Source organism: Dicentrarchus labrax, unplaced genomic scaffold (genome assembly GCF_905237075.1).
Source record: "Dicentrarchus labrax unplaced genomic scaffold, dlabrax2021, whole genome shotgun sequence".
NCBI classification, from domain to species: Eukaryota; Metazoa; Chordata; class Actinopteri; family Moronidae; genus Dicentrarchus; species Dicentrarchus labrax.
In genome coordinates, this window is record NW_026136703.1 from 11,133,755 (window position 1) to 11,161,348 (window position 27,594).

At 41.9% G+C, this 27,594-nt stretch overlaps 1 protein-coding gene across 2 annotated transcripts in view; it reads left to right on the forward strand.

Moving 5' to 3' along the window:
- The window catches only part of LOC127358451 (regulator of G-protein signaling 6-like), a 38,886-nt gene that overhangs the window by 3,072 nt on the left and 8,220 nt on the right, over positions 1–27,594 (forward strand). For both annotated transcript variants that reach the window (XM_051391568.1, XM_051391578.1), the window contains exons 3-8: positions 22,526–22,625; positions 23,393–23,443; positions 23,561–23,667; positions 25,024–25,075; positions 25,558–25,622; positions 26,739–26,815. In XM_051391568.1, coding sequence (XP_051247528.1) covers positions 22,526–22,625; positions 23,393–23,443; positions 23,561–23,667; positions 25,024–25,075; positions 25,558–25,622; positions 26,739–26,815 — 452 coding nt within the window. The remainder of the gene's footprint in view (positions 1–22,525; positions 22,626–23,392; positions 23,444–23,560; positions 23,668–25,023; positions 25,076–25,557; positions 25,623–26,738; positions 26,816–27,594) is intronic.

Genomic DNA, 27,594 nt, shown 5'->3' on the forward strand with positions numbered 1-27,594 from the left:
GAAACATTCGCTGAGAAGCAATGACCCGTAGACAGGCTCCTGACAGCCCACTGGTCCGTATCAGTGTGTATCTACCACACACTGGTTTGACTGTCAAACTCAGATGTCAGGAAGCCTCTCTTTCAACCATTTTAAAACAAGCTCAACTCTATATTTTAGTCCTTCTCTCCCTTCAGGACCTTCTTCCTACCTCTGTACTATGACTAGTCTGGGAAACTTCAGCCCTCCAATGTTTTAATAAGCTCTCAATCCCATCAGTGAGGGTTTGGGCAATGAGAGGTCCTTTTAGTGTCAAGGGTAATTACCTCATCCCCATGGGGCCTCACTTTCAATAGCTGCTGTTTGATTGGAGAGGGTGAGCAGTATTGGTGGCTAATTACGTGGATGTTCGGCTGGGAGGAAGTAGCTGATTCTCCAGAGCCGGGATTGGGAACGGCCAGTGAGGGGGTGGTTATTCCTCCTCAACTGACGAATAGCTTGTTATTTCTCTGCCAGTGCAGTGACAGCCCTTTTAAAAAGAAAAGCTTCTTTTAATCAGACTTAAACCACGGGATCCACTTCTACCACCAAGCCTGCTGTCTTAATTGGTGAAAATTGTGCTATAAGCAGGACGGAGTTGACAGATCCTGTCCCATGTCCCAAAGCTGTTGTTTCATCCTACTCCTAATGATTGTCCATTTATAAAGCTATGTATTAGATTAGTGGAGAGATGGGATGTGAAATTATTGTCGACAGCAGCTGCATCTGTGTTAAAAATTTCTCTTTTAGGCATGTCTGCTAACTATGTGTCAGTTTGGAGCTTAGGGCTTGGTGACAACTTAAAGAGTTTCCGATAAACCTCCATCTTTGTAATAAACACCTCGAGTCTGCACCTCCCCTGGAAAAACTGTCAAGGATCTCCTTTGTACTCAGAAACTTGATAAATCTCTCACACTACTTCTGATAATGATGCTACAAGGATTGTGTGCTATGAACAGAGTGTCACACATCAGCAGTTGGCATTAAAAGGGGTAGTGGAAGTGCATTGCCAGCAACAATTCAGTGGTGTTCTGTAAATACTCAGCCTGTTAGTGTAGCAGTGGGCATTTCCAGTCTCTTAAAGTCTCTGCCAGGAATCCAGGAATAATAATTGAATCAATAATCAAATCAGAACTATGACAGTCTTGAGACATCTCTACGTGAAGCCTGGATGTGTCACATAGCTGTCAAAAATATTTATGTACTGTGTGTGTGTTTTGTGTGCATATTTTACATGGTAATACATTCATTGTTTATTCAGTATTATTATTATCCACAATGTATTTCAAGAAGCCGCCACGCTGCAGAGAGAACATACTGTAGTTGCATGTTATACTGGGTATCTTTATGGCTTTCACAGCAGTGCTTCATTATGTAACGCTACACATGCCTGGAGGCTACGCATTTAAGAGGCTAGTTTTTGCTTGTCAGGATGCTGCCTGAGGGAATATTCATCATTTCATGTTTTAGTCATACGCAGTGACAACAGACAGTTGATTCTGAGAGTGACAGGATTTTTCCACCCTTCCTGCTTTGAAAATGTGATTTCCAATTTGAAGCTTTTTGAGGAAGAAAGCTGAGGAATAACAATAATTAGAGACCAACTATTTGTCTTAGTATGTGGTCGTAATGTAGATCCTGACCTTTAATTTAATTGATGTAGTTACTTATTTTCACCTCGGCGCCACTCACTAGCTGTAGTTGTCAAAGAGGCCAAACGATCAAGAGGGGATGCGTCTTTGAGGGCAGAGCGCCCGTGGCCTCTGGACTCGATGGGTGGGCAGCGTGGCGCAGTGTGAAGGCGCTGCTTGCAGAGAGGCAGATGGCCACCAATATGCTCCGCCGCCTGGGAAAACACTGGCAGCTTCATCCCAAAGGCCTGAGCCTCTGTCAGCTGGAAGACATCAGTATCTTACAGCCAAAAGCAAAGGCTAGTGTAGTCCTAGTCAGGAGATAAAAATATTTCAGTGTGGGCAACACCTTTGTGAAATGTATAGAAGGTAAGGGTTAAGATACCTTTACTTACATTGCCATATCTGTTTCAAAACTATTAAGTAAACTGTGTAGGCAGTTAGACAAAGGTGAATGTGATGTATTTAGCCGTTAGAGAGGCTGAGTGCTCAGGAGGGGAGGAGGTTGTCTCTGTCCTTGCAGTGTAGGTGTTGCAGTGCTATCTTGCTCTGTCTCTCTCCTCCCACGAAAAAGAGGAAGTGAACCAAAACAATCCAATAACTGCAGGACGTCTTATTGCCTCAAGAACTTGTGGAGAAAATTTGGTCTAACAGAAGTAGGTTGCACACATACTGTAAATGCACACACACAGGAACTCACACACTCGCTTCATGCTGTTTTAATGCACACTGTTGTGTTCTTCCTTGCTTGGCAGACAGACTATGGCGGGTAGATGAATAGGACAGGCACCAAGACACACACAAAAACGAAACTTAAACCATGATGAGAAGCACTACTGTGTTGGGAAATGCAATTAAGCTGAGGAGAGAGACTGCTTTACTGCTCTGATGGGGCAAAGCTCACTAACTATTAATAGCTAACATCTCTTGTCCCTAAGTGCGTGTGTGTTGTTGTACCCCCTCTTCCTTTTATTCAGTTCATTAAATGTTTGAGTGGACCATTTTTGGCAGTCAACTCATACCTGAAGGTGGGTATTATAGCCATAGTATGGTGTGGTACAATCACACAAAACTTTAATCCAGATGAGTTTTGAGAGTAATTAGTGGGTAAATATTAGTAATGAGCCATGCCAGAAAGTTCAAAGGCACTACTTGGTGCCAGTGGCCTTTGGGTGTGTGTAAGCACTCTATTAGCAGAAAGTACAGATACTGACAATTACAAATGTGTTATTTTCTAGCTCAATACACTCCACTGGCTGCTTTGTTGGCGGACTTCCACTTTTAGCATGTGTCAGAGACAAATTAAGAAACTGTTGGGGCACATGCTTTTCCATCTCCCTGTCCTGTTTATTATTTTCTTATCAAACCTGCTCACGTAGGCAAACCCAAGCTGCTGATTTGGGTTGGCCTAAATGGACATGTTTGGCAATTTTTTGCCAGAGGCATTTTTCTTACAGGCTGCTGATACTGTGTTTCTTTCAACCATGCTGTATTATTAAATGGTAAATGCATTTATATAGCACTTTTATTCCTTCTACACACAATATTTGCTATTGCCCAAAGACAGTTTGATTTGTGGAGCTGGTGATCAAACCACCAGTCCTGTACTTAGATGCCAAGATGAGATACGATAAGATAAGATAAGATAAGATAAGATAAGATAAGGTAGACTTTATTGATCCCACACTGGAGAAATTCACTTGTTACAGCAGCTCCAGATAAAACACAGCAGATAAGAAAAAAGACATACACATTAAATAACAACGTAAAATAGAAAAATATAAGATATAATGAAAAAAATAGAATTAGAGTTGTGTTTGTACACTATGTATAACGTTTTATACAGATGTGATAGAAATAGAATATTGCAGAGGTTACAGCTGGAGGTAGTGGCATGGTGTAAAAAATAAATAATTGCACCGGACAAAAAGATATATATATATATATATATATATATATATTCAATGCACTCTACCTCATAAACCACAGCCATGCTTCCAAACTGATCATTTTTAGGTAGCTGGCTAGATATTGTGTGTTTCAAATGCAGAGGCAGGTCAGGTGACATTTTCTGTTTGTCTTTGGATTATGACCAAATATCTGTAAAACTAAACTTTTTATTTTGTGCTCATTAGCTCATTTTAGTATGCTAACATGGTAAACTATGAGGACCGTGTAACATGTTATAACATTGTCATAGGCCAAATATCACATCACAAAGCTGCCAGCACGGCTGAAGTTATTTTTTAAATACCTTTCCCTTTTCTTATTTCCCCCGCTCCACTTCTATTTTTCAGCCTTTCTTCTGCTTCCTGCTAATTAATAATTGACACTCATTTCAGGCGTTCCAACTTTAGAAAAATATCTAGTCGCCTGAGACATCATATCCCTCCATTCATTTATTCATAGCCAGCACATTTTTTTCATTACTTGGTATTTTTATCCATGTATGTGCTTCTGTGTGAAGAGAGGAGGACTAAAGGGGAACAAAGGATACAAAATGTCTTTTAATGTCTTAACAAAACGCAGTACTGCAAAGTCAGTTTGACAGATCTTTGAATTTTCATTTGCATGAACATTACAGTGTTGTGATACATGGTATCAGGCGCTATGGGGTGCCTAACACAAGTAATCGTATCCATTACTCCTTCAGGCTGGATAGATGTTTAGTCTAACAGCCTGAGTGATGGGTGAAGAAGATTTAACTGTCAGTGCCACCTTAACCTCCCACACCATCCACATCAGTGACAGTCAGCTGGGTTTAGGAGGATTTAGAGCCAGGACACAGAGGGAGTTCACTCAACTCCTACAGTGCGGATGATATGAAGGTACTGGAGATATGTATAAAATGATGACAATCACACTAACTTAGAAATACTGAATCTCCCTCAAGCGGCAGCAGAAGATGAAATTACTGTAAATAGCAGCTTCCCACATCATCCATTCACCTACCACAGCAGGGACTGACAGCTGGTTGGGTTTGAAAGGCCCAGAGCACTGAATCGCTCTAGTTCTGCTGGTCAGAAGGAGGCTTGCCTGCATGTCTTTCTGCTGCCGCCCATGAGTCACACTCTCTTCTCTCTCTGAAGTGCCCCTGGGGCCCATGGAGGGTATATCTCTCCTCTTTTAAGACTAACCTCCCTCCGAGGTGTCTATGGGCCACTACTGGCTGTTCCTGTGTGCACTTAAGATATCACAGTCCAGCCAAATGTTCTGGATATCACCTCATGCAGCTGTAGGGACCAGTTCTCCAGTGCTTTATCATGTATGACCGTTTTGACAGCGTCTCCACTTGCACCATGGGAGCCTTTATCTTATGCGCTGGTATGGGCTTAACTATTAGGGTCATGCTGAAGCCTTTATGCCTGTATGCTAAGTGCCAGTGTGGGTTGCTTTCCTAGTTGGGTCAATAAGATAAAACAACAGTAATTGTGTAAAGCTCTATCTCTTATATAACCAACTCCTGTGTGTTGGCCTGTCTCTTCTTTCCAGTTAAGCAGAAGGACCAACACATAAAAATCCTGGAAGTCCACTGAAAAACAAATCATAATTGGATAATAATTCACAGTGTTTTGGCAGCCTGTGCACTGTGTTGACAGGATTATTCACCTCACCCATAGAGAATCACTGTGACTGAAATAAAAGGCTTTTCTCCAGCGAGGAAAGTCCTTCCTGTGCCAATGCCTCTCCTGGTTTCCATCCCTGTTTGCACATTGCTGACAGTGTGCTCTTAAAGGAGCACATTTAATAATACGGCCAGTGTTTCTGTGCTTGATATTGGCACTGAAGCGTGAAGCTGCATATGTATGCATAGGGTGATGTTAATAGGGAGCTTGGTGGGGAGTCGTCTGGCAACACTGTGTCCCACTTCTAAATGCATTCCAAACCCCCCCGATTCCGACTTATCGCAGGCTGCTTGGAATCGCACTAGAGATGGAGTACGCTTTAAATACCTCCTACTGTACTCTGAATAACCTTAGCGTCTCTGCAGGACACTGAGGGAGCCCTGCACTCCTACAGAGCGGATCATATGGAAATACTAGAAATATGTCTAAAATTACAGCAGTTGATTTGGAGAGGATTTCCACATCAGATAAAACTTCCATTAACTGTCTGTGTGTGTAATAGTATCAGCAAGGAAACTCTTCCCCAGTTAAACTGTTGTTGATGATGGTGCTAAAGAATAAACTCTTGTGTCATCATACAGTAAATTCTAATGGGTTATTGGAACTGGCTCTGACATTAGTGTGTTAAAAGCTGCCGGTCCGCAGTGCCTTGGGGTGACAAGTTTGACAGCAATGACTCGCTGGGCAAACTGTAGCCCTGCAGTAGTGCTGACACACTGAATTAGTAAAAAGTAGGATGTGAAAAGAGAACAAGCTATAACAGTCCCACATGGTTCTGCCACTTTAAGAAACAAATGTATTGACAATAATTTAAAGAGGATAGTAATAAGAAGGTCATAAGAAGGTCATAAGAAGTAATAAAAAGTCAAGTTGGCCAGACTGAGCCATGCTGGGTCAGGGATAATGTTGCCAAGAGGGAGCATGGAGAAAACAATAGATCCACTAAGACATGTAGGACCCCGACAGGTGACATCTGCTGTAGATTCTACTTCAAAAGTAGGATTAAGTCCATGAGGCAGTCAGTAAAAATTACATCATCAACTGTGCTGGATGCTGCTGGAAATACATGTGGGCAGTGAAAACAAGCTGTCAACACAGCACTGACTTATCACCTAGTAGAGTTGATATGGTGATTGTGTTAGCAAACAGTTGCCTAATTACACATCCAGTAGATACGGAGGAACATTATCATACGTTTGGGGGTCACTTGGGGTGGCTTCAGTGGGCTTTTTTTGTTGTTGCTAAAAACAGCTGCCGACTGTGGCTGAAAACAACTATGAGAGTGATGAGACTGAACTAAAACAGAATTGTGGACCAACTTGTGCAGAACCCAAACAATGGGTTAAAAGATGCTTCAAAGCTACGTAGAACTGAGGTGAACAGCGATGTCCGGTGATAATTTATCACTATGAGAAACCCATGTCATGTGATCCATTATACAGTAGATACCTTAAGGACCGCTGTCCATGTGATGTATAGTGGTTCAAAGAAATTAACATTAATAACTGCTGTGTGTTCAAAATTGTCACCATTAGAGCCCAGCGAGTTTTTTTCCTTCCTATTAAACAACAGTATCAGTATCATCATCTGGAGCTATGATTTTAAGTTAAAGGTGTATGCCATTTATGCATCTTCATCCTCCTTTCTATACATGCCTATAACATGAAATAACATTTACAGAAGGTTTAGTTTGTAATTGTATTAAGCTTTTCTGTCGTTTCGTTGTACAACCGGTGTTGCGTCATTAAACCATAAAGATGGATTTACTCTGTGAACTGATCTAGTTTTCAAGGGTGCAGTAACATCCAAGGCTGATGAGCATAGGTCATTAAAGTGGCTAACCAAATCATTTGTGCGAGCAGTGTATGTGCAGAATGAGCCGTAAGTCTGCTTTTACTCAATTCGGCTGATGGAAATTTAATAGTTGATTGAGCATTAAGGATGCAGGAGCAGATGGTTCATTTGTCCTGCAAAATAACAACTTTAAAGGGACATTAAAAGGAAATACTCCTACGATCAGAGATTGAGAGAGGTTGTCAGTGTGGAGTTTCCACTTTTATAAATAGTGAAAACTTTAGTTTCAGACAGATGATGGATAAATTAAATAGAATCTGTTAACTCAGCAGAAGACTTTCTTTTTTAATGTTGAGTATTCGAAAACTGACCCTGCCTCTGGAATCTCTTGTCCTTTAACAACTTTATCTTCATCATGCTTAAATTTCAGCTGCAACTTTAACTCCGATTTGCTCAAACCTCCGGGGATCTTGTCTAGAATTGCTCTTCGCCTCCCCTTGTCCCATTTTTGCTCTGACTACACTGCTAATCAAAGAAAAGCAGTATTTTGTATTTTGTCACCGCTGACAGTTTTCCTTTGTTCATGGTACATTTTATCTCCGGGTTGGCAAACCAGCCGGTGATGAGAATGTCCTCAATATGCTGAATAGAGCTGATGAAGTATGGTTGTCTGATGAAAAAAAGAAAACTGTGTGCTACTTGTCCGATTACAAGATATGTCATATTTTAATCTCTGAATGCCTCCTTAGACTGCTCTTTCTCTGCTCAGAAACTAAAAGACGTTCTCAGAGAATGAAACATATCAGAAGAATCTAGTCTTACTCATTCACACATGACATTGAAATGGATTTTAATTACCTCTGACAAAGACAAAGAGCATTGTCACACAACGAAAAGGCTGTAAGTGAAATATGCTGCACTTACAAATGTACGGTAATTGAAACACCATCTGCCAATCCTCCCATTTGTATTGTTTACAGACACATCTGATAGGTTGATGGATAGAAATGAGTTTCCCCTGAAAATAGAAGGTCTGACTCAGATGAGTCAGACCGAGAGGGACAGAGTGTCATCTGTGCACTGTTGAGCCACAGGTAATGATGGAGTGTCTGTTGCTGAAGTGCTGTGACTCTCTGTAATTGTCTCTGTGTTGATGCTGAAGCAGGGATGAGTCACCCAGGCCCCAAATGTTAATCACCATGGCCAGCTAGTCTGACTAAACAGCCCTCGGAGGAGAGACCAGACCATTTGGCCTCACTCCAGAGCATAGACCTGCACCCCCGAACCACATCCCCAACCTCAGTTCAGTTCAGACCACCCTGACTCTGTAACTTTGCCCCTTGGGATGTGTCTGTTAAGTTGTACGCTGTCACCAAAACTCCCCAACCTTTACAAAATTAATTGGACAAATGACTGAAATGTCCTTGTGTGTTAGTCACAGCTGCAGTCATGAAGGTCTAAACAACCCATTTGTCAAAAATGAAAGTGTTATCCTCTGGTACGCAGGGAGATTTCAAACTGATCTTGTGACATTAGGGAGGATGGACTATCTGACATTATGTGAGTAAGTTATATAATCAGTTGCAAAATTTCTTCTTTTTTCCTCCTCAACCTGAAAATAATAGAAATGTCCTTGTGGGAGACCTTGTTGTGTGCCGACTCCCATTTCCACTCCAATTGCTCTGTCAATAACTCATACAGCAGAGGCCAAATCCATAACAAAGCAGAGGCCACATCCATAACAAAGCCGTGATTACTTTCATCTAACTGAGTGAGAAAAGAACCTTAGCAAGGGAAAATGCAAAACCTGGACTTGGTGGAGGGTGAACCTGATCTTACATTTTGCTCTGAGGGCGAGTTCTATCAGCAGTTTACATGACTTTTGTTTTGCATTAATATACTACATTCGGATTTCACATACACATACATGAGAGAGTCCTCTAAACCAAGTTTCCTATCCTCTACCAGAGAGGGAAACCTTTATTAATCCCAGCTTCCTTTTCAACTACTTACATGTGTCAGGCAACATGAGCCTAATTTATTTAGACACTCCAATATATCCCGCTTTGAATCTGACACCAGTGTGTATTTGCTTTAAATGGAAATTGATCTTCATTAACTGAAAAGACAGTAGGAAGGGAGTGCCGAAGCTTTTAAGCTTAATAATCATCAGAATCGATCGGGTTCAAGCCAGAGAGAGACGCAGTGACGAGGCTGCAATCGGGTGGTAACACGAGAAGAGGCTAACATGGTTATTCCCACGCTTTGGAGGCACAGCTGGCAGCAAGGACCAAATGCACATTCATAACAGTGTGATTTTCTTTCCACAGTATGGGTTGTGGGTTTGAATAATGTTAGGGCTGTTCCCGAATCGAGATGTTCAGAGTCGTTTCTATAAACACTCAACAGTATTACTGATGTCTTTTTTTCAATACACCTTACAAATATGAGCAATATATTATTAATTCCGCTGCCCAGTTAGTGTCATTTTAGTGAACCTGCAGAGCTGCCGTCCCCCACACTCAGCTCTATCAGCCAGGGACTGCCTAAATCTGCCTAAAATAAAATCCTACTGCACCACAGAGCATCTCTCTTGCTGGGCTGCGCTGTCAGCTGAAGAGCCAATCACAATGGACAGCAGTAGGTTGTACCAGCGTTTAGTTCAAAAGTAGTTTAGCCAACTTCACTAAGATTCAGCACCAGAGCTGGAAGTCAATGAGGAATAAAGATACTATAAAATGCACTCAAGGCAGGGTTTGGACTCTTTTGTAAACTTCATTCACCACTCTGATTTTGACTTCTGTCACTTTTTGTGTGTACAGAGTGCAACACCATGAACCACCCTGGAGGACAGACTGTCTAAAAATGTGTGCCATTATCTATATTTGTATAATTAATTGCATTAATACTACAAAACCATACAGAAGACAAAAAAATCTTTAGCAGTAGGAGCCAGCTAAGAAGCTATGACAGTAGACTTTTCTTGCTTTCCTTTAACATGGTCAAGGTCTGAAGTTGCTAGCCTGCCAGCTAAGAACATACAACTTGAAAATACCGGTAAGACAATTTGGAAAATAATGTCTCATCTGTAATGTTTAAAAAGTGAATTTACTGAAAATAGTAATCACTTTACTGTAACTTGTTACTCAGTAATGCATAACTGCCTGCGTAACACTGGTTATATGTGTATGTCCTCACAGAGGACCATCTTATTAAACTGTCTGTGCTCACGTCACATTGACATTCACATGTGATGTGTCCATTTTATAGAAAAGCACCAGATCAGTTCTGAGGTAAGCTTAATCCTCTCTTGCCAAATAATGCTGATAACTAAAGTAGGATCTTCCAAAAGTATGACATTCAGCAAAAAGTTGGCTGCATGCCTGATGGAAGACACTAAATAGCAAAACAACACATTTAGTTCTTACCATGAACTTTTGGCACGTAAGAAACCATTAATTATTCTTGCATTACAAGGCGGAAGGCACATTAGCTGATGCTTAGTTGCAAGAGTTTTATCTCAGCAATACCAAGTCAGTGTCCTGCCTTCCAAACACAGGAAATCTGCAAACATCACTGCTGTGGTAAAACGGATATTTGCATTTTCACAATCCAAAACCTTTTTCATTCACTCCATGTTTTAGAGTTATTATTTTAGTTATTCTTTCTGTGTAATATTTTATTCATAGGTTATGATAGGAATATTCTAAGCCTTGGTCAGGGTAGTGCTTTTAGCAGTGGCTGTTATGGAGGAAATAACTAGACAATTCTGATGTGCAAAGTCCTAAAGCAGGTGTGGCTGAGCAGTTCGCCTTGCTAAATTACAGCCAGCTGTCACGCACAGATAGCATACTGCCAGGGATGAAAACAGAAAAGGACACTTCACTTCACTTTGAAATATGTTGAGAGGATATTAGATCACAAAGCATGGCTAGTCCTTTTCTAGGAAGCTTATTCAGTAATTCAAGGGGGCGTGATGGTTAGGTTGCAAATTCTAGCTTTGCAGACATAATAGATGGTTCATTTTTGGCTCCCATGAGGTGAAAGAATAAAAGATTTATGAGCAAATTTGGTCGCTGCCTGGCAATGCATTAGCTAGCACTAAAGGTGGTCTGTTGACATTATAGATAATCAATCAGTTGTGAGTAAGGATTTGATGTCATAAAACACCTACTGTAGCTGCTCACGTTTTACTATCTATTGCTCTATCTATCTATCATTAAGTCAGTCAATCAGCCTTTAGGGTAATACTACTCTGTAACATATCCTGTTATGAAACACATCTTTCGGCCTGTGATGCAATTGAAGGAGCTTCCCCTGGCCACCTCAGGCCTCATTCGGTTTCATTAAAAGGCGGTTAGAGGATGCTGATTGGTTGAGTGGCGAGTGAGGGAGAGGATGGCAGTGTGACAAAGGCCAGCACCAACATGTCCTCTGCAGGCTCCTATCAGGAAGAGGTGTCATCCCCACAGGGACTGAAGGCAGCAAAGCACATTACAGGTGTGTGGTGCTGCCAGCTCCCCCGTGGCAATGCGAGATGAGATTTTCCCTCCACATGTCAGCCCACCTGCCCAAATTTCATTACCTGTACCTGCAAGTTGGAAGTAACAAGGCTTTATTGCCAACATTGGAAATCTGTCACCCAGCGAGAGAACAGAGTTGTTGTCATAGCACCTCAGCAGACTTGAAATGATGCTCCAAAAAAAATATCCTAATGCTGCTCAGTAATACACACAGAACTGCTGGTGGTGAACGTGGCGCTCTGTGTCTGACAGCAGGTTCAGCTTGTGTGAGTTTCTCAAGATCTGTGAAGGTCCAGAGGCACATTTCCCCCCTGTGCTCCACTACGCCTCCTCTCTCTTTCATAACAGCCCTTTTCACTTAGTCCCTCTGTTGTCACAGAAACGCTCTTTGCCCCTAAAAGCCTGTCAGCATTCTCACACTCATTGGGGAGAACCAACACAGGTAATAGGGACATCAGGTTTGCAGTAACAGCAGTGTGAGTGACAGTCGTACCACGGTGGAAAAGGGGGAAGGGATGGAGCATAATGCTACGCAGCGGAGCTATAAAAATCCTCTCTTATACCAGTAGCCATGACAGGAAATCCATGCATCTTGAAAGGTCAAGGCCCTCCCATACTCACTGATTGCATGTGAGCATAGGAGCACACTAGGAACTGAGCTAAGAAACACTATCATTTTTGAGCTGAGGTAGAAAATGTGCAGAGGATTGAAACGTACTGTCTCCTGAGAGAGAGAAGGAACCAGGAGCAGATGGCGTTGTAGAATGATAACATTAAAAAGAAAAGAAAGAACGTTCCTTTAAATCAAAACTTGGCCAAGCCAATTCAGATGTGATGCATCATTTGGCTGTGAAGTCCCTCTACATGCTGCACACTCACACCATACCCATTCAACAGTTTACTAATGACGGCCTAAAGAACCATCTGTGTGTGTTGTAATGGATGGAGCTGAGCACAGATGGGAGAGGCCGGACCTGCCCACAACTTGTATTTTATTGTTACTAGAGAACACATCTTGTCATCTCAAATAACCGCCTGGGATGCTGGCTCCATGCCTTTTGTGGTCAGCCTATCAAATATCATGCATCAGTGCTTCAGTAGAAGGACACAATTATTAGAGTGCAAAGGGAATGACTAGTTTTGACTGTGTATTGGCAATGATTACAATATGAAATATAATCTGGTGTAAATATTGAAAGGAAGGAGTTGTGTTGTCGACTTCTGAAGCCTGAATCCTTCATCATGGCGCCCACAGGCCTCTTCTCTCTTCGGAGATGAGTAAACTTCGCGATGAGAGAGTGTGTCTCCTGTGTGTCAGACATCAAGAACAGGCTTGTGGGCCCAATGAGGGACAAGGCAGACCTGGGCTTGATGACGCCTCCTCTCCTCTCTCTCTGTAACCCAATTACCACCAGGCCTTAAGGAATGGGACCGGCAGGAGTAGCGTGTCAGGGGACAATGCCAGCATCAAAGATAGACAGATGGTCCTGAGGTTTTACCACCTTAAACCAATCTCCTGCAGATATTATCACATGATTAACTGGTGCAGTGCCCCAGATAGGAAGCCAGAATGAAGATGTATCGATCGGTATACAAACTGAACTTAAGTTCAGTATCACCTCTTATGAAGCAGACAGCCAGAGATTCCATGAGCCACTGAGCTCCTAAATTGGCAGCAGCACAGAGAATTGTGCCCAGTCTGAGGCCCCCGTACGGGCTTAAAGCGGTGAGCATCCTCACCCGCATGCTCAAAATAGCAGTGTTATCCACTGTCACACCATTGTTGATTTCCACTTTTACTTTTTAACAGCTTACCTCCATCTTGCAAAACGGTGACTGAGAGGCGAGACTCAGATTTCTCCCATAGCTTAGAGAAAAGCTGATAAATGATAGAAACCCCCCTCTGGAAAGAACTTTGAAACTGACAATCAGGCAGATAGCAGCAGATGCCTTTGCCTGGCACAATCTGCTGGTGTTCTCCACGCCGAGCTGTCGCATCCCACCTTTCCCTCTCTGTTGTTTTTTCATTACTCTGCATGCAAATAGCCTTCCTTTGCTCTTCTTCCCTAATTACAGACTAGTGGCTGTAAGGACACTGAACCTTATTAGGATCCAGACCTTTACACAGTCCCACAGGCACTCAGAATGCAGGTGGTGTAAAAGGTGTTTGCAGTGAAAGTAGCCTCCCAGCATGTAAATTGCTGTTAGTAAATGATCTCTAAGGTAAATCATGCAGAGGAGTGAACTGCAGGTAATGTGATTCTCTCCCTCCAGAGCAAATGACCTTTTGTGGCTTGTTGTAGCTGCGGCTCATTTTTGATATGTCATAAAACCAGCACTGTTGTGATCAAAACCGACAGAAGGTTCAAACCAGACTATAAAAGCAGCCAGTCAAATGTGTGGCTGCTGATGCCCTTCATGTCAGACAGTGACTCCTTCAAAAGTAGCCCCTGTATCTGCACAGGGCACTTAGTTTTAGAGTGGACTATCTATTCAGAGGGGCAGCAGACTCCTGTTTTCCCTGCACTCAAGCCCTTAGCAACCCATGAAGTATCTAACAACAGACATTTACAAGAGGGGAGATGATCTTTTTTTGTCCTCCTTGAGTCTCATCAACAGAAAGGTGACCTGATGAGTCACTGTGGTTTGTGGGTAGGCTTATACTCTCCTGAGTATAGCTGGCCTAACAGCGTTTCCATCTGCATTTTGAGTCAACTCCAAAGCTTTGATTTAAAGTTTCTGCTTTTGATTTGGAGGAGCTTATTAATTCCTCTTTCAAAAAGTCAGAAAGCACTGACAACAAGATTATTCCTTCCAAGCAAAGAGCTCGAACTGTAATTGTATTTTAGTCAAACTGGATTCCTGCCCATGCTGCAGCCAAACTTGACAAACTTTTAATTGCTTAGCTCTTCTTCCTACTGCATTGCCATGGAAACAGAGAATCTTAGCTGACACACACACACACACACACATGCACCCATCCCATCTCCGAAATCTCTATGTTGCACCCACGTCAGTTACCATAAGGGATCCTCAACTGGCCCAAACAAGTGACAAACGTCCTCATCAACACTCTCTGTCCCAACATATGGGTCTGGTTGGTTCAAAGTGAGGCGCAGCAGCACAGTTGGACACTTCTGGATCTGAGCATGTTTCCCCGAGGACCATCCAGCTTGGGTGGGCAATCAAGCGGCAGCTAATTAGACTCTTCGTACAGTCCTGTACCTCTGGGCCTCTTTGTCTGGACAGGGTCTCTATTGTGCTGTGGCCACTTGAGCTAAAGAGACTGCTAATGGCTGGTATGTGATTAAATAACACATGAATCCACAGGGCAACACCTGACTTGAGGGAAGAATGTGACTGAAAGTTGTGGCTTAATTGCAAGGGGCTGCTCTCCAGGAAGAGGAGATGTAAACATTGAAAGGTCTCCTTCACTTCGATTGTTTGCATGTTTGCTGACAGGAAACGCTGGTTGCCTCATCCCTTAGAAAACAAGAAGACGTCATTGAGCAGAACAATACAGAGTCGTGCTGCAGCATACATTTAACCTTCAGCAGGCTTTTCGAAATGATGTAAGCCAGAGAGCCCAGATTTGAGTGAATAGGATTCCTTTTCTCCACATTCAAACAATTAACTTTAGTGCATTTAAAGTCCATCACTACTAATGAATACAGGGATTACATATGAAAGGTATTGGCAAAAAGGAAAATGGCTTCACTGGACTGTAAAAGGCATTTTTTTTTTCAGCTGCAGGACCTGATGGGAAAACAGTTGTTTATTGCAGCGAAGGAAAGCCTTTCCCTGCAGGGCATTCCTGTGGAGATGACAATTTGGAGAAGAAATGGATCAGTGAATATGTCTCTTTCAGAACCGTTAGGACATTGTTGATGCCTCACTGAAATGCAATATTAGACGTAGCAGGTGATTTGTTTTTCATTCTTATTGGTAATGATGAGAATCGCCAAGAGCTTTCAAGCAACTGTTTATGTTTTTTGTGCACATGCTGCACATATGACTGTGCATGGGCATGTGTCAGTGTGTGATCGAGTGTGTGCAAATGTGATTCATTCACACGTCTCCAAAGCAGTATAAGTTTCCAACCATCATACTTGGTTGGCAGGGCTTTTCCAGTCTGCTGTGTTGCTCCTTGTGTGGTTGTCATTGTCTCTCCCTGGTGTGTCAAATCCAGCAGAGCTCTCACAGCTCCTTCATCATGACTTGGCATGCTAAGAGAGTTGGACGGTGATGGCAGTGGGGAGGAGAGATGGTTGAGAGAAGGCGGGGGTCTTCTCTCTCCTGCAGGCTTTATTCTCACCTCGTTCCCTAGGGCACCACACACCAGCTGGAACTCACTTAATTATGCACCCAGTATGGCGCAGAGGTCAAAATGGCACTCAAAAAAAGTATTGTGTGACAGGTTGTGTACTTTGGAGAAGTTACTTCACAATACATCATCCAACAAGGCAGAATGTGTGCAGTGAATGTATATGTAAATATTTTGTGTTTTGCAGTTAAAATTATCAAATTAAAGAATCCTTTTTTCTGAGGTAGGGTTTAAAATGCATATTTCATTTTTCTTTGTAAAATCAAAACTGAAAATATAACAATTTTCTGACTTGGGTAAGCCAAAAAGCTGCCACACCTCTAATTTTAAACAGGGTGGCACATCCTCAATTTCAAAGTCTACACCTGCATTTGCCATGTTTTTGCACCTTGATGCAGCTTCTGACGCGGGTGACGTAGGACTGCGAACAAGCAAAGTCAAAAGTAGATAGCACCCTCTGTTGTTTAAAAAGAGTATCATGAATAATTTTTCATCTCATCAATTTGAAGGTTAACATATTTGTATCACAATATGTAGTTAACTTCCTACAATGTGATGTGGCCTGAGGATATGAACAATATATGCAGGAAAACAGTATGTTGGTGAAGCCTGTGTCCCTTTTCAATGAAGAGGAGAATCAAAGAGAAGTTTTAATTTGGCCTTAACGTGATTATGTTTTCCAGCACATGCAAAGTTAGTTTTTACTCTCTTTCTTTCTCACTTGATTCATATGAGACCAACTGAACATGTTTTTTGCAGTTAGTGAAAGAGAGTTAATATTCTACAATATGTGGCGCAAAGCTTATACGATACTTGATGGATGTAAAAGAGGATCTACTTGTAGTATGTAGGAATGCACATATTCAGCAAATTTATTTTGGAATTTATTTTGAGTCTGTTCTCTTAAGAGAAATAAGATGTCACTATAGATATATAAAAAAAATATTCGAATTTGTCGTCTCTAAGAATAGATTTGCAAAAACACAATAACTTTCAAAATATCAAGTGGTAGAGTCACCAAGAAGTACACATGGAACAAAAGGGAAGGCTACAGGCCAACTGCCAAGCGAGGTTACTATGCTAGTGGTGTCCTACTGGCCCACAAGTGTCTGGAAACATAAGTACTGACAGTTCTTACAACAACACACTTCGGAAGGCTACTGCTTTATAAGTCAGCGGAGGCTCAGTGCAGCCACAGTCACTCACTGTGAATAAACAGAGTTAAAGTTTAAAGCCGGACAATGCTCCAATGCCCGGCAGCCGTCAGAAATATCAAATGATATATAAACAGAAAGTATGCAATTCTGTAGAGCTTCAAGGCAAGGGAGGAATTAAAGGTATATGTAGGAGTTCAAATGATGGAAGGCAAAACAGTTCATCCAGGACTAAGCTAATTGACACAGCAAGTGACTTAAGGCAATGCAACAGATTTACTGTAAGGCAAAGACAAAATATAGTAGCAAGCTTAAAAAAAAAAAAAAAAAGTTGTTTCTCCAAGCCAAAAACACATTAACACAAACCCATAAAGTCCAGGATTTGGAACACATTTAGGATGCTGCATCCAGCAATCAGATGCTTGAGGCTTCTACCCAAGTCTCTCTGAATAAAGAGCTGGCTTATGAGAGTCTTATAAACCCACATTATGGCACAACACAGATTTTGAAGCAGAGGCTGCACAATAATTTTTGCGTCCTTTTTGTTCAAAGTCAGAGGATGTATCCCTGGTCAGCGTGGAGGCTAATATGGTCTTAGATGATGGAGTGAAGGAGCTGATGTGGAGAGAACTTTTTGAAGTTAGTTAATTCATGCAGTATTTGATCAGACTCTAGAAGATTGCAGTGCAGGAACGGTAGAGAATCCTCCTATGATATTGATTATTTTAATAACTGGAGAGTATTTTAAAAATCAAGATGCTTTTTGAGAAAATGATCTCTTAATACTCTGGGCTGTTATTTCCCGTACAGAATAATACAAACAGAAGACAAAGAAGGAAGCAAAGGTGTTCTTTTGTCTTATTAGGGACATTATGTCATGCTGTTTACACTGAGCATTAAAATCCAGCCAGCTGCTCTCATTTATAATAGCATTATTATAATAGCATTATGCATAATTTAATACATCCCTAATAATTCCTAATACATTTAAAATAGGTTTGTGTTCTTGCTATGATCTATTTTTAGTTTTTGGGTAGGTTTTTCACACTAAAATCATTAGAAAAAATAGTAAACACAGATTTTTCTGTCATAATGACAAACTAATTTGTGGTTTTCAGTACATTTGAAACACAAATGAACAAAATAGGAAAAGCATAGGGGCTGCTTCGGTGTCTGAGAATGACTTGGCAAAAACTTTTCAAAGCCTCATCACTATTTCATCTTCATCCAGCTCTGACCGACACGTCGTAATTATCCCTGGGCCCGAAATGTATCTTTTCGCCCGTCACCTGGACAGCCGTCGTTTTTCCTCACAGACTCAAATGTCTTTCAACAATGACAAGTGCGCCCGGGCCTGCTGATGACCGCTGAATCATTAATGGCACTATTACCGCCTTGATACATCTTTTACCAGCAGCTGTCTCATTTCTGAAGACTGGGCCAGTTTTTAATAGCTTCATCTCTGGCCATTTTTGGAAAAAGGGCACAGTGTTTCAATTAGCAGGAGAAGTGAATGTTTCCATACTTAACATCCTGCCTGCCAGAGTTCAACATGTCGCATTTACTTGATGATTATTTATGTCACTGACGCACTCATTTAGACGGTTTTATTTCACTTCATTAAGTCCCAATTAAAACCATGTTACAGGAAGTAGTGACATCTTGTTTTAGACATGGAGCATACAGGCCTGACATTAATGTGGAGTTGATGCTTTTTACTAACTGGTTGTTCCTATTGTCGTACTTCACCTCTAGCTGCTCCCTCACATTCTCCCTACACCTCTACCCTCCTACATGTGCCGCCCTCAGAGCCATAAAAGATAAGACAGACAAATGACAACACACACACTCACACCTACACACAAACACACACAGACCTGCATTGGTACAAATCGGCACACATGAGTGCAGCGAATGCAAACATACGGTGGCAAGATACACAAGTGTTCTCCTGATAATCATTTATAGAGCTCGGTGGCGAGGGGCAAAGTGCTGTTATCGCATGCTAGCAGCAATTTTCAGCTCTCAAAAACCCTCCACACCAAGCTGCAAACACCATTAGCTTGTACATCCAGGAGATATGATGTGCACTTTCTGTAGCTGTGCCAAGTGCTTCTTGTCTGCTGTCATCCTATAGGGAGATAATGAGTTCTTATTTCTATACTGGTATACCCAGCCAGTCCAGGGTCCATTATTATATGAGAACAAAAGGACTTAATCCTTTCCATGTTGTTGTGTCTTGGGGGATTTGCAGAGTCCTTCAGAGTTGGATCGAACAGAGCTGATTTCAAAGCTTTTCCCCTGTTGTTTTGCGTGGAAGGTTTGTCTTCAAAGGAAAGATGATGTTTCAGTGCTAATCTGGTGTGCCCCCTATTGTGCTTGTGTAAAACTGTTTATGCTCACATGTAGGCGAAAGAAGGCCTGAAATACCAAGGTTCTGTTCACAACACACAGGGCAGATGCAGCTCTCTCTTACCCCCTCCCCTCATCATGAGAGATTTATCAGGAGTTGAGGCAGTAATTCTCCATTGTGGATGTTCAATAATTCATGCCAAGACACTCTCTCAAGCTTATGGTGAGAGATTGGTAATTGTCTTGCCACGCAGTGCTCTCTCCTCCTCTCCGCTCTGCATTATGTGTGTTATTAAATCCATATGCATCTGGGTGTTTTGTTGTAGATTTATGGGGAGCGTGTATGAATCATCCATTTAATGCTTTGCCAAGGAGGAAGATTACCTTTGATTGTAATGGTGGTTGAGTAAATGTGCTGTAGCATGCTGCACTCTGTGCCTGTTGTTCTTTTTTTACCCTACGATCCACTTTTCTAAAAGATAATGTAGATTTTTGGTCACTGTGAGGCTGCACAATATTGCAGAATGAAAGAATATTAAGACGTGCAATGGGTTGAGGCCATATCTATGGTATGAATGTAAAGTTAATAAGGTTAATGCATCATGATCATCCCAGTTGACATATTTTACAGGTAAAAACACATCTGAAATACATTTGAAGGCACAATGTTCAGCAAATCCAACATACTGTATCCATTGGCCCATTAAAACCTGAGAATTTTGTATATGCAAATGGGGTATAAAAGCACATCTGTATTGCATTAAGCATCTGTATGTTGTTTTTCATGTTCACCATCTTCGTTTAGTGTTAGCATGCTATCATTTGCTTATTAGCACTAAACATAAACTACAGCAGAAGCTGATGGTGTTGTTATTAACCCTAACCCTACAGGACAAACATTTTGACCCAAAGGCGGCACTCTATGTAAGGTTCACCAGAGTTGTTAGACATTCAGCAGCATAAAAGCAGAAGCTCTCTGTATGTGGACACCACAGGTATGCGAGTTGCAGCTGTTCAGCGAGGCAGCTATCATGCATGCTGTGTGGATAAGGGGTTCAATTGTATAAGAAATTGAATGACTATCCATTGATAGACACTATTCATATCCATCAATAGTTGTTGAAATATTTCACTCTGGACCAGAGTAGTGGACCGACAGACTGACAGCCTATAGCTAAAGAAAGAAAACATACAGATACACAGTTACAAGGCATATGAATATACAGTATATACCTTTATTCAATGTTTTAAAGTCTGTCTGCCCATAGTGGTAGGAATTCACTCACAGATATTCTGTGTTAAATGATGTATGAACAGTGGAGGAAGGAGGAAGGAAAGAGAGAAGAGGGGGTCTAGAAGTATGCTGGAATGCTCAAACTAGAGCACAGTGTGATGCTGTGAGCCTGTGATCGTGACTTGAAGTCAACTGTGAATGTGGAGGGATCAGGAGGGAACATGCTATAGCCTACTTTGGATGAGAGAAAACAGAAAAGGCTTCTTTAAATTCAGAGTGTGTCGAGCCCATGAGTTGAACCCTCGAAAATTCACCTAATCAGCTTTGTCATACTGTAGCAGTGTGTGTGTGCTTGTGTGCATATGCATGTGAGTGTATATGTGTATAAGCCTCTGAGTGTGCTTACCTACCAGACAGGTGCTTAGGGAGCCATAAAGAATTTAATAGCCAGCGCAACAACCTTAGCAGCTACGGTACTGCATATGGTTGGCTGCTGATAATACAGCTAAGTGTGCAAAATCATGATCTTTTTGATGTTGATTGATTTCTAATGCGACTTACTGCCTCACATCAATACAGAACCTGACCTGATTACTCATGCACATAAACAACCTGTTCAAGGTCTGTTCAAGTTTGTGTGTTTTTGACTCGCATTTGGATTTCTATATGTTTATGTGTGTTTGTGCATGCATATCCATTGAGTGACTGGATGTTCTCTTGTTTACTGTATGTGCTCTCCCCTGTGTAGTGGGTGTACTGAGTGGCGAGTTGTGCTGTGCTGGGCCTAATTTTAGGCTGCTGATGTGTGATGTGTTTGGGGCTCTGGCTGTGTCGGAGGTGTGATGTTTATCTCTGCCTCTGGGGAATAGCTGTGACAGCCTTTTTCAATTGGCCGAAGCTTTTGACCAAAGCCCTTGTTACAGCTAAATAAATCACCCCAACATGTCATTACCATACAAAATGTTTATGTGTTTCAGTAAATAATGCATTTCAAAACCCTTTAAGCTGCTATCTGTGGCATTTTAGCGTTGCTGATTTTGGTGCCACCCAGTGGTAGTATTAAAAAAGATCCAAAAGAAATAAATGAGCTAAAAGCAAAGTACAGAATTAACATAATCTGAATTTAAAGATGTGCTGATCTATGTTTTTATGTTAACAATGGATCAGATGACTATGTGTAATGTAAATGGGTTCACTTATAGTAAAAAACCAGCAGAGAATTATCACCTGACATCACCACTCAGCATTTTAGTATCTTTAAGCTTGTTTTGGTTTAACATGCCACTCTCACTGCTCTCATCAACCTACCTTGTGTAGGCAGCTGTTCTTAGTGAAAAAGTTCTGATAAACCCACTGTACAGTGCCGGACCAGCACAAGTAGCTGTGGGACAAAGCTAGCAATTAGCTGGTGAACATAGTGGAACATTTAGCTGCTAAAGAGCCAGATGTTTTCCTCAGGAGTGAGTTGAGGCCAGAAAACAGAGCTAAAAGGAGATCATATTTGTCCGGTGGCCAGAAACGTGACTCCAAAACGGATGCTAATGTTTCTTCGTGTCTTCGGGATGTGTATCATTATTATGTGATAACATGTTGATGATGGATTTACAGCTTGCTTTCCTGTCCCACAAGTGGCCATAATATCAGATGATTCATCTTTAACTCAATTCTGAGAGCTTAAATAGCTCCTGTAATTACTGAAAATTAGTTCAAATGTCCTTATATTGGAATGTTTTTTTCTTTCATATCTCTTCTTTTATGATACATTTTGTGTTGTTAAAAGCATTTTAAATGGCAGAAAATATAATATGTGATTTTTTAAATTTTTTTTATTTGGACCTTTAACACACTCTCCCTCTGGCCTCCCCACAGATTGAAGACATTGTTACAAGAATACAAGATGAGAAAGCAGGAGGTGTTGCCATCCGGACTGTCAAAAGTTTCCTCTCCAAGATCCCCAGTGTGGTATCAGGTTGGTATTTGTATGCATAGGTGTGTGTGTGTGTGTACACGCTTATTTACTGTCCATGGCTGCACATTTACATATGCTGCAGTTCTTTTCAAATGTCTTCTTTAATAAGGGTTTGCCTTATTTGATATGCTGATAATTGTGTATGTGTGTGTGCTTTGTTCTCTCACCCAGCGAGCGACTTAGAGAAAACATAGGAGTCCGAATCAGTAAAGCAAATATGACCTTTTGGTCTCATTTAAATTGCTGCTACTATGGTTGGAGGCAGATGATGTCTTTGCCAATAAGTCCTAAGCCACTGAGGAAAGTGCCTGTGGTGTGACGCTGCCCTAGTCACACCGCAGAAAAGATATTTTTTTCCTTCTCTTTTCTGTCTGCATGCACTGTACTCCCTCATGTGTTTATGTATAAAATGAGTCACCAGCATTGGATGAGGGGGTCGCTCCCGCTCTCCCAGAGGTTGTTTTTCGGAGTCACTCCTTCACGTGGCACCCTCAGGCACGATGGCCTCACAATCTCTCTCAGCAGCCTCCGCCAAGCACACAGGCCGGGCCAAATATTATGCTGTCCAGGAGCAGAGAGAGAAAGGACTGCAAACATTTTAACATTATGTTATATTTAGAGGCTTACTCAGCTTTGACAGCTTTGACCCACAGCTTTCAACAGAGACAAATCACAAAGACTTGTTTGTGAATTGCAGCTTTTGTTGAAATTATTGCAGATGCAGAACTGTGACGCCACTCTAACCAATGTCCTTCTCTGAATACTAGGGGCGGACATTGTTCAGTGGCTGATGAAAAACCTCTCCATTGAGGATCCAGGTATGCCCGCTGAGCAATCTGTCATTACATGTAAGCACAATAGAGCTCAATTGAAGAGGAAGGCAATTTCAAATCACGCCTCCCTCCCTGTCTGTGTGCCTTCTCTCATGTCAACAGCTGAAGCCATCCACCTCGGGAGTCTGATCGCTGCCCATGGCTACATCTTCCCCATCTCTGACCATGTCCTGACACTTAAAGACGATGGAACCCTTTATCGCTTTCAGGTACAGACCCTGGGAGAGTCCTTGATTTGTGTTAGGAAGCCTTTGAATATAGAATAATATGATGAAGGTAGTTCATCAGAGGGATATGTTTATTGCGTATGGCTAATGAGAACAATCCTTGCTAAGCCTATTACTCATCCCACCAAGGTCGATACTGTATATCCCTGCTGGACGCTGCGTCAGAGCAGGAGGTGCACCACTGAATAGGGCCTGCGGGCCTGCCGTGCAGTTTGTCAGAGGGGTGTTTTTTCTTCACTCCATCTGATCCAGCATGAACTTTGAGGTCCTTCTGATGGCTACGGGCTCCTCGATGACTCATTATTGTAACTGGGCCATTAGCATCTTAATCCAGCAAGCCAGGCAGCTTCCCCTATGGGAAGCACTGAGCTGGCTGCACGCTGGCTCTGCACTTTTCACTGTCACCAGCCTCTCTCTCCCCCCTCCGCCTCTCCACACGATCTACCTCTGAATGCATTTATCTTCACCTCTATTGCTCAAGATTAAAAGCCATTATTGTGCCTGCGTAGGGAGGGCAGCGTGTGTCACACTTGCTCATTCAGCGGGGGCTAAAAATATTCTCTCTGATGTTGTAGTGATGCAACAGGCCCACGTCATCAGAACATCTAAAAAGAGTCCACGGTGCATTTGAAATGTATTGGCCAGGCTCCGTAGCTGTGCTGTAAGGATTAGTGACAGGGGAATGTTTGTTTGCTGGTCTATAAATAGATACTATTCTGGTAGAAGACCCAGATTTAATGACAACTGTCTTCTGTTTGCAGATTTGTGGCATGAAGTGGTGAAGTCTTATAGACTTAACTTCCTTAATCCTTTATGAGCGGAAATGACAATTATAATGCCGAATGAGAGCATGTTTACCTTTCTGTTCATTATACTCAAACAAGCACATTCATCAGCACACAGCCTTTTGCTCTCAGGCCTATCACTGTTATGAGTAATGGTGGAAATGAAATATGTGGTTGAGAACCACCAACTTCTAATTCTGCCCCCTTATTAAGAATGCATGATAGATGTGAGTGATCCATTATTAATGGACTTGGGAATGAACTTTGAATGTGTAATATCATTTGCCATAGACAATTATGGATAGAGAGAATATAGCTACCATTGCTCCCCCAGATAGTTATGTGCAGCACGTGGACATCAAGGATAATTATCATCATCGTCGTAGTCTTTTGACTTTTGCGTAAAGGGCTGAGAGAGTTTGGGTGGCGGGAGAAATGAGATTCCAACATTCACATTGCCAACTGTTATTGTTATCTAGAAAAGTATGTAATGCTGATGATATGAGTAAATAAACAAAATCTGTTTCTGTCCATCCGCTTCTGTTTTCATTAGTCTCCATACTTCTGGCCTTCAAATTGTTGGGAGCCTGAGAACACAGACTATGGTGAGTCACACACCGTCTCTCAATGTTTGCCTCATTCTCCAAACCAGCAAGATCTTGCTAATGCCCTCCCGCTTCCCCCAGAGCTGAGGCACAACTCATGGTGTAGATCTGTTGTTGACACTCACTGAGTATTGATCCACCGGGCCATTGCCTGTAATGTATCTTGCCCCGAGGAACCCCCACTACAGAGTATCCTGTGGGACAAGATTAGCCTAGGAAAATGAAGGGACAGTCACTGATATGTGCCCATCTTCGGCTCTCTGTGTGGCATTTACTCGAGGCTTGTTATTTCAGAAGACAACACATCGCCTGCCCGCTCCATTCATTAGTGTTGCTTCACACAGCTGAGACCTCAGTCAAAAAAAAAGAAAAAAGATCTGAGCTTTTCCTTTTTTATTTTGTAGTCACACAGCCAGACAACCCATCTGACTAACTTTATTGCCCTCTTTGTGTCTCACTCTGTCTCCCTTTCCCCCCTCCAGCCATTTACCTGTGCAAGCGCACCATGCAGAACAAGGCCAGGCTCGAGCTCGCTGACTATGAGGCTGTAAGTACACTGTCGTTTTGGTTTTAGCGATTTCCAGGAAGCTCTCAGTTCAATGCTATCATTGTGCATTCTCCATAATATGATGACACTCTGAATTTCCTGTTTTCCATCACTTTACTGAAAGACAAAAGAGCTGAAACAGTGTCCTCCGGGGCCTTAAAATGCCAAAATCCATTCTTCCCAGCAAAAAGCCTTTATCAAATTACAGACTTGTGTTCAAATCTATTAAAGGTCATTTGTTCTTTTCCAGGAGCACCATTTGGCAGAATACAATGCAGTCATTTACTGGACACAATATATACGCAACTTATCTATATGCCCACTTGGCATCAGCAGATCAATACAGTCTCAAGAGGGGCATTACTGCAGTGCTGATCTCTTGCTGTTATACAATAGCAATGCGCTGCACTTTAATATTCTAAATTACTCTGCAACTATTGTCCAGTACACTTCCTTTATCTCCTATTCAGGTCACTTTATGCCTCCAGGCCTCATTGCTCTCACTGTTAACATCCCTGCTAGTTGGAACTCATAATTTTTTTTTTCTCTCTCTTTGTAATTAGGTCATGTACTATATCTTTGACAGATGTTTGGGCTGTGTTATTAAGGACACACTATTTAGTATGCAACTTTGATATGTGTACATGATGGGGCTTAAGTCCTTAAAACATTTTACTCTTTTTATCAAAGCAAGATTTATCATGTGATACTAAGTTGCACTCAATGTATTCATGGGTTTGTGTTCGTGACCTGTGTTGGTCATCATCCCTTGCTCATCTGACATCAGAGATGATATCTAAAAATGCAAGCCTGTGCTGATCATACAGCTATACAGTAATAGTGAAAATGAAAGTGAGAGTCAGTGCGATTCTAATACAATAATTTTTTTTCAAATTCAGCAAATATCTCCTCAAGGTCACTCTGTGTGCGCTCTAAAAACAAATCTGGTGGTTGTACACAGCTCCGGCTCTGTAAATGGGAAACAAACAAACGTCTTAGTAATGGTATGGCAAAGTTATGCCATGCCATCACAGTAAATGGATAATATAATGATCTAAAGGCCCTGAAATTCAAATAACCTTCTCCCCTAACGCCGCGCCTGATTGGTTCCTCCAGGAGAACCTCGCCCGTCTGCAGAGGGCTTTCGCCAGGAAGTGGGAATTTATCTTCATGCAAGCAGAAGCTCAAGTCAAGTGAGTACACGGATGGACGTGTGAGTCAGAACATGTCCCCTATTGACGTCAGTGTCGTTCTAATGTGACACAGTTACAGCAGGAGAGCTCTGGGGATAGAGGGATGTTGATGAAATCACGTTTATACATTCATACTGACCTTTGGCTACATGCATGATTTAAGTGTTATTTCCCCAAGGAAGAGAAAATGCTTCAGTGTGCAGTGTCAGTTGGGCATTGGGCCAGTGGTTCTCATTAACAATGCTCTGTTTTCATGCTCTGCTTTGACTGGAGGGTTACATGCATTAAATACAGCAAGTCGTCCCCTATGGAATTAAACACATAATTCTCCCTCCACTTCTGTCTCTTTGTAAGACTTCCATCTGGTGGCTTGCATGTGTAAGCACAGCACTAATATCTCATGTCATTCAGTGAGGAAAGAACCTTCTTTGCCTTTTTTTTGTAAAAGTCTTCAAAGTCATGCCTTTGATTGTCGGCTGTTTTGCACTGTAAGTTGGGGTGGTATGGAAAGCAGTAAGTCTTCTTTCACCTTGGGAGTAGACAATACCTTAGCAAGGGCCGATCAGTAAATGTCAGTTATATAAGAGCTTGGCCCCACTAGAGGCAAAATCTGGCATCGCTTGGTGAGGCGAGCAGACAGGTTAAGACCCACACTCTTCAGCTTTTTGCTCTCTAGTCTGGCCCAGCAGTGGTATTAGCATGTGTGCTGTGGTTTGTGAGAGCGTTTGACTTAATTCTGGGGCCTGATTTATTGCGTTTGACCTGATATTTCCGAGGTG